Source organism: Heteronotia binoei, chromosome 21 (assembly GCF_032191835.1).
Source record: "Heteronotia binoei isolate CCM8104 ecotype False Entrance Well chromosome 21, APGP_CSIRO_Hbin_v1, whole genome shotgun sequence".
NCBI lineage: Eukaryota > Metazoa > Chordata > Lepidosauria > Squamata > Gekkonidae > Heteronotia > Heteronotia binoei.
This window is the reverse complement of record NC_083243.1, coordinates 87,115,253-87,136,861: the sequence shown is the minus strand read 5'-3', so window position 1 is coordinate 87,136,861 and position 21,609 is coordinate 87,115,253. Positions and strand designations below refer to the sequence as shown.

Below are 21,609 nucleotides of genomic sequence, written 5' to 3'. Positions count from 1 at the left end.
CTACAACTGATGGACAAATTAAAAACTAATAAGTCACCAGGTCCGGATGGCATACATCCAAGAGTTCTGAAAGAACTCAAAGTTGAACTTGTGGATCTTCTGACAAAAATATGTAATTTTTCATTGACATCTGCCTCCGTTCCTGAGGACTGGAAGGTAGCAAATGTCACCCCCATCTTTAAAAATTTTGGGCCACTGTGTGATACAGAGTGTTGGACTGGATGGGCCATTGGCCTGATCCAACATGGCTTCTCTTATGTTCTTAAAGAGTTAAGTCTTCACCTATGGTTGAAATGACTGACAGCAACAGATGGTTCTCCTGAAGAGAGGATTCCATAAGTCCAAGCCAAGACCAAGAAGGCCCTGTCTCATGTTGCCACCCAAACAGTTTTTATAGAAAGCAGGAGAATGCAATTTTTGTACCTCACTCCATCTTGAATGGAGAGGTGCAATGGCACATCACTGCACAAAGGACTGTGTTGAATCAAGTGTCCTGGCTATTTGAATGCAGGTAGAGAACAGCAGTGTCTAGAACCTGCAGTCACTAGAGGTTGCTACCAGGTTTGTGTATCTATCACCTACATTTTTATCCCACATTTTCTTCAAGGAGCTCACAGTGGTGTACATTTTATCAGCATAATTCCTGATTCTGTCCTCACAAGAAATCTAAGAGAGCATGACCGGCCAAAGGTGACACATAAAGCTTAATGGACAGGTGAGTATCTGAACCTAGGTCCTCCAGATTCTATTCAAATACTCTAACCACAGCACCACACTGGCTCTCACAGAGAACAGATTATGGGGGTACATAAAACTATATGAAGATTTCATAATTTAAAATGTTTCCTGTGGCCAACTAGAAGTCGATGGGCAAACACTATTTGAATCATTTTTTTGAATATTTATTTGAATCAAAATTAACTTGCAAATTGTGAACAGCATTCTCAAACACTTGAAAAAAAGTAATACTCCCAAATTGTACTAAGTTGCATAACAAATGCCTGTGCAGGGGTATTCTTGTATTGTTTGGCACAATTTCTCACCACCCAGTCAAGTATTACCCCACAAATAAGTGCTTTCATGGTTGCCTAAAGATCACTGGGGTAGGAAGATGCACAGTTTGCATCTCGTATTCCAGCCTTTCCTACTTTGCTCTCAAAACAGAATAGGCTTGTATTGGCAGAAGCTTCTACATTGGACTGCAAATACTTGATACTCTCTTGTACTGTTTCTGGGACCTGTAATTTGCTCTAGTCAGCAGGGAACACACATTCAGCGATGTGTTAAACGCCACTAACTGATTAATCCCACCAACTGCATAAGTGCAAAATGTAGCTGATTTTAAATATGGCTTGACCTTCCTTGGGCTTGCACAATCCAAGCAAGCCAGTCAATTGTGAGTCAACGGCAAGTACCTGGCAAACGAGGCTGCCAAATACCACCATGCACAACAACTCCAAACAGTTCTCATTAGAGATCAGAAACTATCAACAGGAGGCAACTATCAACTGGGCATTGTGAACCAGGCACATTTGATTTCCAAATGCTTTACTTTCAAAGATCAACCCATTCTTGATTAGAAGGGATGGGTAAAAGAAATGCAGAAAAGGTACTTTGCAAAAACCGTTCTCAAACAAGAAGGCAGACCATATGTTCCACAGTGCAAGCAAGAGCAAAAATGGCTCCATCAACCAGACTGTTGTCATTTTGCATTATATACAGTGTCTGGCCAAGTCTGATAACAAGGGAATTCTAACAGCTGCAGCAGTTTGAAGTAGTTTGTTGTGGTGGTTCAAGAACAGCTTTGCTCTCTTTATCTCAACTCCAAATACAACCAGGTTTTTCTGACCAAGCACTCCTATCGTCAGAAAACTGGCATCAGTCCTGCAGCTGCATTACATTTTATGGCACAGTTGGACTGGCCAGACAAAGTGACATTTATGTCAGATCTGGTCCTCATAACAAATGAGTTTGACACATCGGCCAGTTTCTGGGACAAAGAACAGCAAAGTTATCTTGGGGACCCGAACACAAGAGCAAGATAGAGAAGCCTCAAGAAGGCTGCAACTGATTCAGCTTAGCAATATCCCTGTCTCCTTTTGCATGGCCCATGGCTTACTAAAACTGCACCCCAACTTCATTTGAATTTCCAGTGCAATGAGACCATTCCCTCTCATGAGTATGGAACACTTTCCTCCTTTCCAGTAGAATAGGAGCAGACCACTGCCAACTAGAACACTACAGATATAACACACAACAAGAACAAAGTTTGAGTCCAGTGGCACCTTTTTAGACCAACAAAGTTTATTTCTGGGTATAAGCTTATACCCAGAATTAAGTTTTGTTGGTCTTAAAAGATGCCACTGGACTCAAACTTTGTTCTGTTGCTTCAGACCAACACTGGCTATCGACCTGAATCTAATAACATACAAAAGTCACCAACACTGGAATGTACCTTCCTCACAATGTGTCAAGTCCAGCACTTTCAATATTGATGATTTTCTCACAGTTTAGAACTAAAGAATTTTGAGTACTTGGTATCTGCACAGGGATTGGTGGTCAGCACAGTGGCTGGTCAAGCAGCCAGTACTAGTGCATGCCATGCTTACAGCTTATGGGCTTGCTTGAATTAAATTCACTGCAAAGTCATTGTGGGCAGGTCACACCCCTTATAAAGTCAACTCCATTCAAGGGCATATGCTGCTTTTGCAGCTGCACCTAGCATCTTTCCTCAGTTGTTAGCATTCATCCTGCTGGCTTATGCTTAGAAATGACTGTACTATAATTCCCAAGCAGCAGTGTGAAAACACGTCAATCCAAGCAATAAAACATCCAGACATACTCAGACTTTGGGGAGTCATGAAAGGAGGCAAAAGGACCAAGGCTGGGACACCAGAGAGAGGAAAACCATGCAGCAGCAGCTTCCTTCACAACAAGCAGAGCCAAAATAATTTTCATAAAAATGATTTTTTTTAAAAAAAGTAGGAAATATGATTTAAAAAAAAAAATCTGGGTTTTATTTAACATTTTTTCTTAATAAAATGAATGACTGGTGAGAAACATGAATGAGTCCTGATTATAATTTGCAAAGGAAACATGAAAAGAACAGAGAGTTGATCAAGCACCCCTCCCCATTCCTGACTACTGCTGAACTGGAAAAGAAAGACTTCGTCTTCTGAAGGCAGAAATCTTGTGGCTTGGGACAGCATCTGGCTGCCACTCTGTATTGCTGAGCCATCAACTTTTACCATTTAAACTGGCCAAAGTGGACTTTCTTAGCATAAAAAAAAAATGGGAACTAATCAAACATTTAAAACAAAAATGTTAAGGAGGGGAACAGTTTGACCTCCTTGGGCATTCAATAACAAAATCAAAATGTACAATACTTGAATAAGAAAAACAGCTTTAAAAAATCTCAAGTGCTAAACTACTGAGCTGACATCCACATCCACATGTGATACTATCAAGCTTGAGCTCAACAGAGACTGGAAGTGGATAGCTCATTACAAAACTAATTGTCATTCTATTCATCTTTGTCAATTCATCAACAATTGGAGAGTGGTCCAAATCCATCTCTCATTGAATCCGTCCTAATGAAATCCAAAACATTTACATATTTTCTAAGCCCACTGATGGGTATTAACATTAATGGATGGATATTGATAATACTGGATGTTATTTGGTGCTCTACATTTATATTGCAGTTTGTTAAGCAAACTGCCCTAAAAATAGGATTTTGGGGAATTTAGAGTGGAGGGCAATCTTCCTTTTAGCGAGATCAAAAACCTATGTATACAGAAGGTGCCTGCTTTGGAAGTTACCCAATAACAAGACAATATAATATAATATAAAAAGGTTTATTATTAAATAAAGACAAACATACAAGAGTATAAAGTCACACAACGCACATACAGTCCTAATAAAAATAAGATACAAATAGACAGGGGAAAACACAAAGATTGACAAACAGGGTAATAATTACCTATCATAGTCTTCAAGGAAGACTCCAATGGCGACGAAAAAGGAGATGGGGGATGGACCCTCAACTGATCAGGTATCGGGGGCGTATCTAACAGTGGGGTATGTGGTACTGTCAGATGCACATGTGAGGGGAGTTGGGTCAGAGGTTATAAGGACGACCTTGAGCCCTTAGGGGGTAGGAGGTGCAGAGACAGATGACAGGTGGTCAGCTGGTACATGACCTCAGAAAAAGGGAGGCTTGACTTGTGTGGTGGGCAGTGGCCAGTCTATTCGGGGCACCTGATTGGACGCCCACATCTGGCCATTGAGCGGACCTGACCCTGGTTACTTGATTGGGTTTCCAGGTAACAATGGGAAAAGGGGGAGGCTCCAGGGTGATAATTAGGGCAAGTCATGGGTGAGGATATTGGAGTGGAAGTGATTAACAAGCCATCCAAACTTATCTAAAGATGACAAAAGAGGGCCAAATTGTTACCTAAGGTGACACCCGATCTATACAAAAGAACTCTGGCTCTAGGTGAAGCTGTTCTTCCTCTTCTTTACTTCTTTACTGGCACCATCCTTTGTCTTGGGTTCCGTTGGACAAAAGCTTAGGCAATCTGGCAGGATCCATGCTTAAGATAAGCTTGATTGCCTTATGCAAAAGCAACAGCTGTTGAGTACGTGAGCCTCTCGCTTCACTGTCATGGAGTCTGGCACTGCGGGAAGATGGTTGCTGATGGTGTTAGCCTACCAACATGGCTTTCGTGATCGAGGCTGGAAACTGCTTGCCCGGACATTCCTGGCTGCGCAACTTCTTCCACTGCAACGGCCGAGATGGTGCACGCACTTAGCGGCTGGAAACCCATCTGTACTTCTGGCTAGCACTCTTCCGGAGATATAAAGTGCTGTTGTAACGCTTAGGCTGTTAGTACTCACATAAGTCTCTTATAAACTGGTAGATAAAACCCACGTTTCACAGCAGATGTGTGTGAGTTGAATCTCCAGGCACCCTGGCAACCAAACGGGTGATTACGATGTCTGTATATAACTGAAATTAGGGGTCTCTCGCTCACAAGTCTGTTAGAATTGTCAATGCTGTGGAATGGAGGTTACAATGTAAAGTAACACACTTAAGTTTTAGACATCTGGTCCTGCTTTATAACAATTGTGTAACACCTCATGTATCTGCCAAAGTGATATATGGCTCATGCAAACTATAAATTGAATTAGTACATTTTAATCCCAACCTTCCCCCAAGGAACTCTTTGTATTTTGTCCTCACAACAATCCTGCAAGGTAGGTTAGGCTGAGACCCAAGTCACCCAGAAAAAGCCATGGAAGGGTGGATATTTCAGTCTGAACAGTTTGGGCTTGCCAAGCGCCAAGAGATGGCTGGAGAACAATTCAGCTGTAGAAAATGGCTTATTTGGAAGGTGGACTCTCTGGCATTATATCCCATTGAAGCCCCTCCCCAAACACCACCCTCCTCAAGCTCCACCCCCAAAATTTCCCAGTATGTCCCAATCCAGAAATGGCAACCCTATCTGGCATACATTTACTAGCACATCAGCCATTTTGCTTGGCATCCAGGATCAGATTTTTGCCCGGGCTGCTGAAGCACCAACAGCACATAAGGAGCCAACAGTGCAGGAGAAAGGAACTGACATGGCTTAGATCCATCATCACCTCCCATACCTGCATTGCCACCAGCTGAATCCAAGGCAAATCTTGCAGATGCTGGCAGCAGCACTGGGCTTGCTCCAGTCACATCTGGCCGACTACAATTCTCCTCTCTCCCCCCCCCCAAATTTTTTTTTTTGTTTGTCACCATGCCAACATCTAACCAGAAAGATCTTGCATTTCCCCCCAGCACCTGGGCCAAAAATGTTGCCAACCACTATTCTACACACTGCACCCTGCTGGCTAAAAATACAATAACTTTAAGTCTTTAAAGCAGTGACTCCCAATCTTTTTGGCACCAGGGACTGGTTTCGTGGAAGACAATTTTTCCATGGACCAGTGAGAGGAGGTAGTGCTGAGTTTTTTGCCACTCCAGGCTGCCCACCCACCCATGCCCCATCCCTGCCCCCCATGGGGGTCTTTAAATGGGAGGGGGAGACTGGGGCTATTACTGCTACCTCCTTGCTAGGTGGCCAGGTGGCAGAAAGCCAATCTGCCCCCCCTCCCATTTAAAGCAGTGCTGCCTCTTCCACCAGTCTGAGATCCGGGCAGATGAAAGAGGCAGTGTGGCAGCTTCAGAGCAAGGCTGTGCTGCCTCTTTCATCTGCCTGGGTCCCAGACCAGCAGAAGGGTTGGCAGGGCTGTTTTGCCTCACTCCGCAGCCTGGTTGCTAGCAGGTCATGGACTGGTACCGGTCTGTGTCCCGGTGGTTGACGACCCCTGCTTTAAAGCGCCACAAGGCTGTTGTTTCAGTACAGCAGACAACTACTTTTCATTTTTCCAAGTCTTCAGGCTGAACTTAACCTGATTGATGAGTTTTGCTTTCATCCTGACAACCCACTTGATCTCAGGCTTTAATTTTTCTTCTGTCAACACAAAAAGGCAGTTCATGGAGTGCATTACCATCCATTATAGATCCCCTGCCCTCCTATCAGTGTGTGAGCAAACAGTAAAGCTGCAAAGAAAAAAAAACAAACAAAAAACTCACTAAGGAAGCCTTTTGAAAACAAAGACTAAATTTCTGCTTTCCAGAGTAGAATCTGGGATATTCATTCAGTGTAACAGATGTAATTGGTGAAGGAAAAAACTTACAGAATAAGATTGGGGGGGACCCCTAAAAACTGTTGTTTTCTTTTCCACATAGTGGCTTCCATTCACTTCTGTGGGAAAGCATAAAGCAGCAGTGCTTTAGTACCCTCCAGAGGCCAGGATCAATTATGCCCTAGAAGTCCTGAATGACCAAACAGAAACCAGGAGCTGGAAATAAAATATTTAATATTGAGATTTCTAATACTCACTTTCTACTTATCTGAAAGGAATTCTTCCAGACAACAAACCAATCAAATTTAATCTTCAGCATTTCAATTGAAGACTGAAACTGCAGATATAGGGCTTTGCCTTAAACATCTTCTCCTCCCCTCCATTTTGTTTTTCGTACTGAACATCTGGCTAGAAGAGATCTCGAGAATCAAAACAGCACTATTTTGTGATATTTATACTAATAAAAGGCATTGGGCAACGGTTTTGGATTGTGTTTGTGGAGGCAGCTACCTATAAGGTCTCCAACCATGTTCAGGAAGGAGTCAGAGATCACTTTATTAGCATTGCTGCAAAGAGTCATATGAAGAATGACCACAGGAAACTGCAATTCTATCAGAAAAGTAAAATCAGTTCTGGAATCTGTTGTCATTCTTTACAAAGGGGGGGGGGGAGAGAGCTTTCTACTGGAGTCAGATGAGTTACTTCTAGAAGCTGTAAAAAGGGATGAAATAACTCTCTCTGCACTTTGAAATGGGAACAGTAAAGAGAAGTTAAAGGCAAATAAATTCTAACATGCATGGAAGTAGCACAGCCTAATGTGAGACATGCAAGATAACATCCATAAAGTCATAAGAGTCCAGACAGATGTTGACATCCCTATAATGCAGGACTTGGACAGCCTGCAGCACACAAGCTGTTAGACAATGTTTAATACCAGCTTACAGCACTCTCCTAGGCCTTCACTGGCAGACACTAGGCACTGATATGATCACACTTTTTCTCAGGTTGATAGCTGGAGAAGCTGAAATTAGCCAGTTCCATGGAAGAACTGCTGTTTCTAGCTCCTTTCATTCTGTTAATTAGAATAACCAAGCACTCCACATCCAAATAGCCCCATAGTGGTTTTATCCACAATTCTAACTTTTCTAGTCCTGAAAGATAAATAATGCCCTATAAAATAGGCAAAAAACTCAACAGATGATACAATGCCCAGATAATAAAATGGACCTCAACACACTGGCCTTCAGCTAGTAACCCAGTGACCAATACTGGGGAGTGATCTGACCACAGGGTGTCACACACCACTGGTGTCATAACCATTTTCTAAGGATTTTTTTTTTAGAGAGGAAGAATAAGATGAGGCAAAATGAAACACTAGGAGAGAAAGATATATGATTTTTAAAAAAGAATTACAGTAGTTAGGTCCCATGTTGCAGGTCAAGGTGAAAAGTGGATCAGAGGTCTGAAAATGCTGGAAACTCTTGGTCTAGGCCTAGTTTAAGACAACCAAAAAAGGAAACAAGTGTGATACTTCAATGGTCTGCTGGCCATTACTCAGCCTGACAAATCACACATAAAGACTGGCACAGGAACAGGAATTCCTGCCTTGTATTTAAAGGCCAAGGAAGACAATGGGGGGGGGGGGGAGAATGAAGACACAACCCCATTTAAACTGAAAACCACAATCCTAACACAAACACCATCTTTCTACTGGGAGGAAGCTCTTCTGGTAATTCTATTACCTTTTTCTTTAAAAAGATAGAAAATACTGGTTTTGACTAAAAGTACCTCAGCGTTTCTCTGCAACACAGATCCAAGTGGCAGCCATATATACATTTCTATGTCTCTGAAGAAGTGTGTGTGCACACAAAAGCTCATTCCTTGAATAATCTTCTGTTGGTTTTAAAGGCGCCGCCAGGCTCAAAATCTGCTTTCTCTGCAACAGTCTTCCCAAGGAGAAAAGGAAAGTTAACATTCTCTCCAGCTTTTTTCAAAAGGGTTCTCAGTTACATCAGTGATGCTGATCAGAGCCTTGTTACACTCCTGTTGTCAGGAAAGGCTGTCCTGTGCACACACATCCCAAACAAGAGCCGTTCACTGAAGCAAGAACATTCATTTTATTGGAACATGTAATCCCACTTTTTTAGTGTGAGAGTTCCCAAAGTGGCTAGCAGTCATATAACAATTTGCTATTTACTTTATTTACAGGCTGCCCTTCTCAGTGAGAGGGAATTTTACAGGATATAAACAGTGCAATCTGGCATCATAAAACAACCAAAGAACAATTGGACTAGGATTACAGAATTAAGGAACATTGCAAACAACTATCTAATGCCCATATTTTCACTGATCCCTAAAAATTCTGAGGGAAGGTGTCAGGTGTATATCACAGGGAAGGGCATTCCACAGCCTTGGTATTGCCCATGAAAAGGCCCCGTTACACACTGCCACACAAAGTGGAATCTCACTAGATACCTTCTACAAAAGAAGCCTGCCCAAGTCTGAAGTTATCTTGGTCCCAACCATTTAGGATTTTCAGGGTCAACACCAGCATTTAGAACTGGGTTTGGAAACAAATGGGTAATCAGTCAAGGCAGTCCAGAAATGGGGCATCAATATATACAATCAACATAATAAGAATATAATATCTGAAAATTCTTCAACACTGTTAATCAACAGCTTTAGACAATTGCAGAAAAAGCTTGTCCCATTCCTATGTTTGACCACTGAAGACTTTCATTTTAAAAAAATTAACTAACCTCAGCATCTTGTTCACAACACATGAAAAATTATTCCACTCTGCCAATACAATCCTAAACAGGGATATATTCTTCTAAATCCATTAAAACAATAGGATTAGAAAGGTATAACCAGGGGTCACTTTGTAGAAAAATAGGTGGTGAAGCTCATCCAGGAATTGTTATACAGCTGCAGCTACTATTCAATGGACAAGGTGGGGAGGAGGACGGGGAATTGTCAGAAAGGTTCAGGAGCGGTGCTCCTGTGAGCTCCTGCTGAATTCAAGGCCTGGGTATAACTGTGTTTAGGATTGGACTGTACTTGTACTATTCCTATGTGCCAGGCAAGTGAATAACAACTGATTTTGCTTTACTCTGCTCTGGTAAGACCTCACCTGAAGTATTGTGTTCAGTTTTGGGCACCACATTTTAAGAAGGATATAGACAAGCTGGAACGGATCCAGAGGAGGGCGACAAAGATGGTGAGGGGTCTGGATACCAAGTCCTATGAGGAAAGGTTGAAGGAGCTGGGGATGTTTAGCCTGGAGAGGTAGCAGCTGAGAAGTGATATGATCACCATCTTCAAGTACTTGAAGGGTTGTCATATAGAGGATGGTGTGGAATTGTTTTCTGTGACCCTGGAAAGTAGGACCAGAACCAATGGGTTGAAATTAAATCAAAAGAGTTTCCATCTCAACATTAAGAAGAACTTCCTGACCATTAGAGCAATTCCTCAGTGGAACAGGCTTCCTTGGGAGGTGGTGGGCTCTCCTTCCTTGGAGGTTTTTAAACAGATGTTAGATGGCCATCTGACAGCAATGAAGATCCTATGAATTTAGGGGAAGGTGTTTGTGAGTTTCCTGCATTGTGCAGTGGGTTGGACTAGATGACCCTAGAGGTCCCTTCCAACTCTATGATTCTATGATTTTACAAAGCTGTAGCTGGGAGACTTTTATTGTGCCCTCCACAATTCATGAGACACATAAAAACACCCAACAACATATATGCATGCATATATAGATGTATAGATAGATACACACACACACACATATATATACACACACAGAGATAGCTATATAGATACACAGAGAGAGAGAGAGAAATAGCACCCAGCGGGACGCCACCACTTCCCTAGATTGTGCTGTATTGTCTGATGCTTTGTATTACACTGTCCAGTGCACTTGTTACATTATATTAGTTCTTATCCAGTTCATTTTTGTATGTTTTTAACAAACATTTTATACTACCCTACCTGCTATATGCAGAACTGGAGTTTTTTAAATGTTAAATGATGTGGGCAGGTTTTCTGAGCAGATCTTACAGAGAAAGAATTTGATAGCAATGAAAAACTCACATATAATTCTAAAATCTTTACCAAGCCACACTTGCTGATGTCTGCAATAACATGCACAACTGAAACTCTGAAAGTGACCAGAATCCTGAAAACTAATGCAGAAGCCAGAGTGTCCCTGTGTCACTCCCATTGACACCGTGATGCCTGCCAGTACTTTCCATGGTGCTTGCTGAACTTTTCAGAAAGTGGGTGGGCCCACTGTAAGGCAAAGCTTGCTATTAGCTCCATTTATTCAAATGAAGGACTTTCCATAGCTGTAATAATAGCTGCAGATACTAGAGGATCAAAGGGACTGGTAAGCAGCTGGGATGGTGGTTCCATTTCTCCTTCAGGTTCTCCTTCATGTTACTCCCCTTTTCTTTCTCCCTTCCTCTCCCTGGGCTTTCCTTTGTTCCTGAATAGCTTTCTCACGCACACCCTCTTGGGAGTTCCTTCATTTCTTTTTATTCCTCTTCTGCTATTCTTGTGCAAGACGAGGAGGAAGGTATTGCATTTGGCTCTGTCTCCTGAGACAGCCATTTTTTGTTTGGCTCCACCTTCCACAAAAGCCACTCCAGGACAAACCCTTCTCAAAATTCCAAATGCACCCACAGGCTCTCAAAGATTGGGGACCCTTGACAGAAGCCACCAAACAAAAGCAAATCAGTGGATTTCAGCAACTAGACTGAATATTTATGCAGCCAATCAAGCCACGTAACTTGGCCTGTCATGTACCTCACTGCTTCATCATTCAATAACCAAAACAAGAAGTCTACCAAATCTCCTGGCGAAGTGGCCTGTTAGGCTGGACTCCATCTGGTACATCAGCAGCTGTGCAGAACATGTTATGCAAAATAAAGATTAATGAAAATAAGCAGTGTGGCAATTATTTTATCCAGAAATAACTATGAGTGAGTTTATCTGCCATGGGTCTTAGCAAAAAAGGCAGAGTAAATAAAGTCAAGTATTGACATTTAAGTTTAATCACAGATTGAACAATATGTGTGACTTATCTTCACTTTGAAATATAGCAATTCTCTGTTATCATTGTAACAGGAAGAAATTATGTTCTTGCACCACTAAATCAATTTAATGTTGTTTGAAACTTCATGAAATTTGTGCTTTTAAATCAATAGCCTGTTTCTCCTCTGTTCTGGACAGATGAAGAAGAGAAGGTTCTTATACCCCATTTTTCTTTACGTTAAGGAGTCTCAAAGTGGAACTTACACTTGCCTTTCCTTCCTCTGCCCACAACAGGCACCTTGTGAGGTAGGTGGGGCTGAAAGAGCTCTGAGAGAATTGTGACTGGCCCAAGGTTACCCAGCAGGCTTCAGGTGGAGGGCTGCAAATCAAACCCAGTTCTCCAGATTAGAGTCTGCCCTTTTTAAACACTACTACACCATGCTGGTCTTCAAAATTTGCTTTTAAGATCTGTGATTTGAGATCTTGAACACGAAAAGGCAACAGTAATGATGATTGCTGTATTAAGCATCTTTGTCTAAAGGCTGTTGAATCTACAGGCTGTTTTTCACCATTAGCAGATCAAAACTTTTCAGATTCTTCCTTCCCATTGTATCTTACTGACATCCCCCAAATGCTGCTGCTACTGAGGATCCTCTGGCCCACCAGGAACAGTCTGGGGCAAAGTGAGAGTCTGCAGCAAGTTGGGGAATTAGCAAATATCATCCTACTCCCAATACATTGGCAGAAAACACTCTGGATATATGGCAATTAAATGATTTATTATATTTAATCTCTGTCCTTCCTTCTGTTGAGCTCTTGGGGTGGGGTGGGGTGGGGTGGGGAGTTTGCAGAGGATTCCCTAGCAGTGCCTCCTTCTGTGTGGTGACTAGACCTAGATTTGCTTAGCATCAGCAAGGATGAAGCAACGCATTGATTTACTTATGTGACTTTTAACCTGCCTTTCATGACAAAGGACTTAAGTGTACAATGTTATTTAAAACCAGAATGAAATACAGATTTTAAAACAACCAGTACGATATCTATAGTTCTGCAACATATGCAGCCAATTTTAAGAGCCTCAGAACTCCAGGAGTATAGCGGTTAGTTTCAGGGTTACCAACCTCCAGGTAGACCCTGGAGTTCTCCCAGAATCACAACTGATCTCCAGACTACAGAGCTTAGTTTCCTATCTTTGGCCTGGAAAATTTCTGGAGATTCCGCCCTCCTGTATATCACCCCCAAACCTTCTGGAAATCTCCAAACCAAATTTGACAACCGTACAAATAGGAATGAAGAAACTCGGGAATCATTCCCTGACCAGCTATGAAGCTCCCTGAGGGAAATTAGGGGCGGCAGTTTTCTCTGAAACTCACACGGTTGTTGTGAGAATAAAATGGGGAAGAGGAAACCTGAACTCCTTTGATGGAGGCCAGGATTTTTAAAAAGTGCTAGGCAGGCAGATCAGAACTCCCCCACATATCCTGCCTGCTTTCTTGTCAACCTCTGCAAGGGGATTTGTACCGAGCGCTCGGGCATTTCTTTCCCCAGATGTTAGCACCCGGGCATCAGAGGAAACCAGCAGCGGCCAATGGGAGGGCTCTGGGTCTAGGAAGGCCAAGAGGCAACAAGCCAGACGGTTAAATGCCCGAAAGAAGTACCAGAGAGACAAGACAAAGTGGGACTCCCTCAGGCGAAGCCCAGGCTGGTCTCACACTAGGCTGACTTTATCCAATGCCTAGCAAAACAGGGGCAAGGTACCACAAAAAAGTGGAGCTGTTGTGAACTTCCAGCCCCGCATATGGCGCGCTCCACTCAGAATCCGGAAAGTCAAACCTGAGCTTGACTCTCTACTTTTGCCTTGCCCCTATAGTGTCAGACCATGATTGGCTAGTCAAGTGTTTTCCCGCCCTTCAAAGATCACATGATGAGCTATTAGGACGCACACGATGATCCCTGATTACCGTGAAACTCCCGTTATATTAAGCTCATGCGCGCGCAACGTAACTTTAGCCAGCTTCCTCAGAACGTGACGCCACAGGGCAGCCCTCGCTCGCCTCAGACTCAAAAGCCAAAGTAGCACCTCCCCCTGGCGGCAAACCTAATGCGCTGCAGCCACTACCACCACAGCAACAGGAGCCCGTTCCCGTAAGGGCTTCGTAATCGCCGCTGCCGTCCAACCACTCACCATCATCGGGACTCCATAGCGCAGCGTCTTGTTTTTCGCCAGCCCTCGTAGGATGCGCATGATCACGCATGCAGCGAAACCCAGCCACTGTTTAACCCAACTAGGCATGGATGTAAGCCGCTCCCAGAACACTTCCTGTTCTAAGAAAAAATTCCGTGGTCCCCTGGATTCCGTAGCCCGAAGGAGAAAAGTTCCGTCCGTGGCGGCGTGGCGGAGGAAAGCCGTATGGGTGCTAGTGAGTGACCTTCAACCTGAGGGCCATTAATCCTCGTTTCGGAAAGCTGGCATGTGTCCTCGCAGCCCAACAGCTTTGCAGGGAGAAATACGACTCGTACAGTCACGTCTTCCCCGTGTTAGGAAGAGAAGGGCAAACTAGATGGCCTGCAGAAAATGTGACTAATAGCAGTGGGCTCCGTGTGAAATCGAGGGGCTCGAACCGGGTAGAAATGATGCATTCGTAGTGCTGAGTTGCCTGACGCCCTTGATTTCACTGAATCTCATTCTATCTTTTCCTGCTTCATCCCGAAAGCACACACCAATAACCTTACAGATGCTCTCAGCCATAATTCTCTACTACCAAACTATGGTTGCCAATCCCCAGGTGGGGGCAGGGGATCCCCCGGTTTGGAGGCCCTTCCCCCCCTTCAGGGTCGTCGGAAAGTGCGGGGAGGGAAATGTCGGCTGGGAACTCTATTATTCCCTATAGAGTTTTATTCCCATAGAAAATCATGGAGACTTGATCCGCGGGTATCTGGGGCTCTAGAGGGGCTGTTTTTTGGGGTAGAGGCACCAAATTTTCCGCATAGCATCTAGCTCCCTCTCCCCAAAATACCCCCCAAGTTTCAAAAAGATTGGACCAGGGGGGCCAATTGTATGAGCCCCAAAAGAAGGTGCCCCTATCCTTCATTATTTCCTATGGAAGGAAGGCATTGAAAAGGTGTGATGATGGTCTTTAACAATTGTACTATGTTCCTTCCCAGTTATTTCCATCAATAACAGACCCCAAAATTTCACAGTTTTTTTTCTCTTCCTAGGTTTAATATCTTATCTTCAGAAATCTTAACTGGATGATTCCAGGGTATATCCTTTGCCAATAGATTTTGCCCTTTTTCAAATGGAAATATTGAAACAGTGCTAGAATTGTTAGAATATCCTTATATAAATATTTGACAAAATATTTTCTTCCCAATTTTATCCAGTATCATGGAACAGGAAACATACAAATTGTTTTGTTTTTTGCTTTTGCTTAACAACACAGATAACTGATCTTGTGGCAAAGTTTTTATATGCTGCTGTACTTATATGTAGTTATATATTGCAAATTTGCGATATTTGCGATATTTTTTTCGATTAAAACAATTTTATTGGTAACATATGGTAACAAATCTATTTCTTACATCTTAATAACTTCTTTTATCTACCCCATATATTACTTTCTACCCACCCATCCCCCCGTTACTTGACCCCCCCCCACCGGTGTTATTTACTTAAAATGCTAATAGTTAAAGGTACCCTTAACTATTAAAACAAAAACTTATATTCTTTTTTCTAAAACTTAATCATCAAAAATTGTCCAATGTCCTTTTATTTTCCACTCTTTTTCTACATATCTTCTAAACTTTTTCCACTCTGTCTTAAAAACTTCTATATCATAGTCTCTTAATATTCTTGTTAATTTGTCCATTTCACGCCATGTCATAACTTTTATAATCCAATCCCATTTCTCTGGTATTTTTTCTTGCTTCCACAACTACGCATATAATGTCCTAGCAGCTGAAAGCAAGTACCAAATTACAGTTCTATCTTCTTTTGGAAATTTTTCCATTTGTAATCCCAACAGAAAAGTCACTGCAACTTTCTTAAATTCATATCCCAAGATCTTAGAAATTTCTTGCTGAATCATCTGCCAATACTTTTTTGCCCTTTCAAAAGTCCACCACATATGGTAGAAAGAACCTTCATGCTTTTTACATTTCCAATATCTATCTGGCATCTTATTGTTCATCTTTGCCAATTTTTTAGGAGTCATATACCATCTATACATCATTTTGAAACAGTTCTCTTTAATGCTATGACACGTCAAAAGCTTCATAGAATTCTTCCACAAGTGTTCCCAAGTTTCCATCTATATTTATTTACATTAATTGCCCATTTAATCATTTGAGATTTCACTACTTCATCCTCCATAGACCATTTTAACAGTAATTTAGATATTTTTGAAATTAATTTTTCATTATCTCCAAGCAGCACTTTTTCTATTTCTGTTTGTTCTTTTCTTATTCCTTCAGTTTTGATAGCATTATCTACCAAACTCTTTATTTGTTGCATTTGGAACCAATCATATTTATTATTCAACTCTTCAGCAGTTTTCAGTTCTGTTTTGCCACTTTGTATTTTTAATAATTGCTTATATGACAACCACTTTTCTTCACCTATCTCAGCCATTATTTTTATTACTTCAGCTGGCACTATCCATAACGGTTTTCTCTCATCCCCATATTTCTTATATTTCATCCATGTATTTAGCAAATTATTTCTTATATAATGGTGAGAGAAAAAACCGTCTATCATCTTTTCTCCATAATACAAATACACGTGCCAGCCAAATTTATTTCCATGACCTTCCAGCACTAAGAGTTTTTTGTTTAACAGTGTTATCCATTCTTTTATCCACACTAAACAAACTGTTTCCTGATATAATTTCAAATTTGGTAGTTGAAATCCACCTCTCTCTTTTGCATCTGTCAAAATTTTCATTTTGATCCTTGGTTTCTTCCCAGCCCACACAAATTCTGAAATTTTTCTTCAAATTTTTCTTTTGACTGTTTTCTTTTGTCAACAGGTGACAAAAGAGGAGGTCCTACAACTGAGGTGACAAAAGAGGAGGTCCTACAACTAATAGACAAATTAAAAACTAATAAGTCACCGGGTCCGGATGGCATACATCTGAGAGTTCTGAAAGAACTCAAAGTTGAACTTGTGGAGCTTCTAACAAAAATCTGTAATCTTTCATTGAAATCTGCCTCTGTTCCTGAGGACTGGAAGGTAGCAAATGTCCCCCCCATCTTTAAAAAGGGTTCCAGAGGAGATCCGGGAAATTACAGGCCAGTCAGTCTGACTTCAATACCGGGAAAGTTGGTAGCAACCATTATCAAGGACAGAATGAGTAGGCACATTGATGAACACGGGTTATTGAGGAAGACTCAGCATGGGTTCTGTAGGGGAAGATCTTGCCTCACTAACCTGTTACATTTCTTTGAGGGGGTGAACAAACATGTGGACAAAGGAGACCCGATAGATGTTGTTTACCTTGACTTCCAGAAAGCTTTTGATAAAGTTCCTCATCAAAGGCTCCTTAGAAAGCTTGAGAGTCATGGAGTAAAAGGACAGGTCCTCTTGTGGATCAAAAACTGGCTGAGTAATAGGAAGCAGAGAGTGAGTATAAATGAGTCTTCAAGTGGAGGACGGTAAGCAGTGGGGTGCCGCAGGGCTCGGTACTGGGTCCCATGCTCTTTAACTTGTTCATAAATTTAGAGTTGGCAGTGAGCAGTGAAGTGGCCAAATTTGCGGATGACACTAAATTGTTCAGGGTGGTGAGAACCAGAGAGGATTGTGAGGAACTCCAAAGGGATCTGTTGAGGCTGGGTGAGTGGGCGTCAACATGGCAGATGCGGTTCAATGTGGCCAAGTGCAAAGTAATGCACATTGGGGCCAAGAATCCCAGCTACAAATACAAGTTGATGGGGTGTGAACTGGCAGAGACTGACCATGAGAGAGATCTTGGGGTTGTGGTAGATAATTCACTGAAAATGTCGAGACAGTGTGTGTTTGCAATAAAAAAGGCCAACGCCATGCTGGGAATTATTAGGAAGGGAATTGAAAACAAATCAGCCAGTATCATAATGCCCCTGTATAAATCGATGGTGCGGTCTCATTTGGAGTACTGTGTGCAGTTCTGGTCGCCGCACCTCAAAAAGGATATCATAGCATTGGAGAAAGTTCAGAAAAGGGCAACTAGAATGATTAAAGGGCTGGAGCACTCTCCCTATGAAGAAAGGTTGAAACGCCTAGGGCTCTTTAGCTTGGAGAAACGTCGACTGCGGGGTGACATGATAGAGGTTTACAAGATAATGCATGGGATGGAGAAAGAGAAAGAAGTACTTTTCTCCCTTTCTCACAATACAAGAACTTGTGGGCATTCGATGAAATTGCTTAGCAGACAGGTTAAAATGGATAAAAGGAAGTACTTCTTCACCCAAAGGGTGATTAACATGTGGAATTCACTGCCACAGGAGGTGGTGGCGGCCACAAGCATGGCCACCTTCAAGAGGGGGTTAGATAAAAATATGGAGCAGAGGTCCATCAGTGGCTATTAGCCACAGCGTGTGTGTGTGTGTGTGTGTGTGTGTATATATTTGGCCGCTGTGTGACACAGAATGTTGGACTGGATGGGCTGTTGGCCTGATCTAACATGGCTTCTCTTATATTCTTATGTTCAAATTGTTTACTTTCTTTCACAATGGGAATAGTTTGAAACAAATACATTATTCTTGGGAGAATATTCATTTTAATTGCAGCTATTCTACCCAGCAACGACAAATTAAGTTTGTTCCATTTTAACAGATCTTCATCCATTTTACGCCATAGCTTCTCATAATTATTTTTAAATAGATCAATATACTTCATTGTTATCTCCACACCCAAATACCTTGGAGGTGACTTCACAGCCTGTTAGTCTCTGTAATTCTTGTTGCTTATTTATTTGCATATTTTACATAGAAATTTTGATTTTTCTTTATTAATGCACAGTCCCACCAACTCCCCATATTCTTGTATTTTGGCTAACAAAACAGGTGTGACTTGTATGTGGTTTTCATTTATAAACATTATATCATCTGCAAATGCTCTATATTTTTAAGTAAATCCTTTTATTTTTAATCCTATTTCTTTATCTTCTTGGATCTGCATCAGTAATATTTCAAGAATCATTATAAACAACAATGGGGAAAGCGGACAACCTTGTCTTGTACCTTTGCTAATTATCATATCTTCTGTAAGGTCTGCGTTTATACATAGCCTTGCACGTTGTTCAGTGTATATTGCTTTTATCATTCTTATAAAGCTTTCTCCCAACTCCATTTTCTCCATTACTGCAAACATAAAGACCCAGTTTAAATTGTCAAATGCTTTCTCTGCATCTGCAAAGAATAATGCTACTTCCTTTTCTGGATGTCTTTCATAATATTCTACAATATTTACAACCGTTCTGATATTGTCTCTTATTTGCCTTTTGGGAAGAAACCCAGCTTGATCTTCCTTTATAAAATTTATCAAATGTTGTTTAAGCCGTTCTGTCAAGATTCTTGTATATATTTTATAGTCATTATTTAATAGCGAAATTGGTCTATAATTTTTTACATCCATGACATCTCTATCTTCCTTTGGTATCAACGAAAGAACAGCTTCCTTCCATGTGTTTGGTATTTTCCCTTTTATTCTTATGTTCATCAACTTCTGCAATTTCGGTGTTAACTCATCTTTAAATGTTTTAAAATATTTAGCTGTATATCCATATGGCCCAGGTGCCTTTCCATTTTTCATTGCATTAATTGCAACTTCAATTTCTATTTTTTCAATTGGATCATTCAAAACTTTTTACATATTTTCTGTTAAGGGTTCTATTTTTATCTTTTGTAGATACTCATCCATCTTTTCTTTCTTTATTTTGACACCTTTAAACAATTTGGCATAATACTTAAAAAATTCTCTTTTTATTCCCTCTTGGCTAACCACCTCTCTTCCATCTACCACAATTTTATTAATAATTTTATTTTCTCTCTTTTTCTTCAGTTGCCAAGCCAAATACTTTCCAGGTTTATTTGCTCCCTCAAAAGATTTCTGCTGCAGTCTTTTCAAATTCCATTCCAATTCTTTATTTAACAAATGTCTCATTTGTGTTTGTAATATTGTAATTTCCCTTATAATTTTCTTTTTCCCTGGCCTTTTTCTCAACTCCCCTTCTTTTTTCTTTATTTCATTCTGAATGTCCAACAACTGTTTTTCTTTTGCTCTCTTATCTTTATTATTCAAGGTAATCAATATTCCTCTCATTATTGCTTTATAGGCATCCCAGACCATCTGAAATTCTATATCCTCTTTGTCATTCATTTGAAAGAAAGTTTTAGTTTCATTTTCTAGGTATGTTGCTATTTCTTTATTCTGTAGTAAATCTTCATTCAATCTGCATCTTCTCAACTTCTTAGACAATTTTGTAATCCACATTATTGGGTTATGGTCAGCCCCAATTTTAGGTAAAATCTCTGTTTTCCTTGTTATAAGACCTAAATCTTTATGCCCCACAACATGTCAATTCTTGAAAAAGTTTTGTCTTGCTGAAAAAATGGTATAGTCCCGCACTTCAGGGTTAAATTTCCTCCATATGTCCTCCAAATTTTCTTATTTGACCAATTCAAAAAAAGACTGGCAATTTTCCTTCTTTGTTATTATCCCCCCCCCCCAGACCTATCCAGAGAGTTCTTAATTGTTCCATTAAAGTCTCCCGTTATCAAAACTTGGTCATAAGTCAGTTCATCAAATTGTTGTATAATGTCTTTTTAAAAAGCATTCTTTGCACCATTAGGTGCATACAGTCCCAATAACAACTTTTTTTGCATTTAATATTATTTCTACTGCTACAAATCTTCCATCTTTAGCTTTAAACACTAATTTTGGCTCCAATTTTTGTTTAATATAAAAAATCACTTCCCTTTTCTTCTATTCAGCCAATGAAAAAAATTCTAACCCCAGTTGTTTATTCCATAAAAATTGTAATCCTTTTGTTTAATATGCACTTCTTGTAAACAAACTATATTACAATTTTGCTTTTTAATCCAATGAAACGTTGCCCCTCTTTTGTGGTGAAATTAGTCCATTTACATTCCAAGACAATAATTTGTAATCCATCATGGTGCAAATTTTTTATGTTCTTCATAAAATCTACGCAGTTCCTGTGCATTTGTAATTGTGATTCTTTTCCGCTGAAGTTCAAAGCTCAAAACTTCAGGTATTATCCACCTAAACCTCATTTCATTGTCCCGTAATTTTTCTGTCAGTTTTTTATATGTTCTTCTATAATTTATCACTTGCCTTGGCAACTCCTTCGTAATTCTTACTCTGCTGCCTCCCACTATCAATGTCTTTTCAAAGTTTTTATTCATGATCTTTCCCACCATTATATTATTATTATTATTATATTTCTTTTGTCATGTATCTTATGACAACATCTCTTGGTAAATTATTTTTCTTGGCATAGAGTGAGTTCACTCTATACATATAGTCATACATATTTTTAGTCTCTTCAGGATCTTCCTCTAAAAATTCTGCAATTATTTTTATTATATATTCTTTCAAGTCACCATCTGCCTTTTCAGGGACTCCTCTCAGACGTATCTGAGTCTCCATCAATTTGCAGCCATGGATTGTCACTTTTTCTTGCATTTTCAACAAGGTGGAATCATGTACTTTCATTCTCCCTTCTACCTCCTGCACTTTCTTAGATGCTTGCTCTGTTTCCTTTCTGAGATCTTCCATATATTTTTTATTCTCTTCAATAATTTTTTTTTTGCTGCAGTTATCAGCTCTCTCATGCCTTTCATCATTCTGACCTCCATTGCCTCTAATTGATCTTGCATTTTCTCCAATGAAGT

General features: G+C 40.7%; 1 protein-coding gene across 2 annotated transcripts in view; it reads right to left on the bottom strand.

The window, feature by feature from the left end:
- LOC132589080 (cytochrome c oxidase assembly protein COX16 homolog, mitochondrial) overlaps positions 1-14,373 on the bottom strand; it is a 78,013-nt gene extending 63,640 nt beyond the window's left edge. The window contains exon 1 of one of the 2 annotated variants that reach the window (XM_060261687.1): positions 13,904-14,373. In XM_060261687.1, coding sequence (XP_060117670.1) covers positions 13,904-14,011 — 108 coding nt within the window. In that variant the 5' untranslated portion in view covers positions 14,012-14,373. The remainder of the gene's footprint in view (positions 1-13,903) is intronic. The other variant, XM_060261688.1, reaches the window with a different exon arrangement.
- Positions 14,374-21,609: the final 7,236 nt, after the last annotated feature.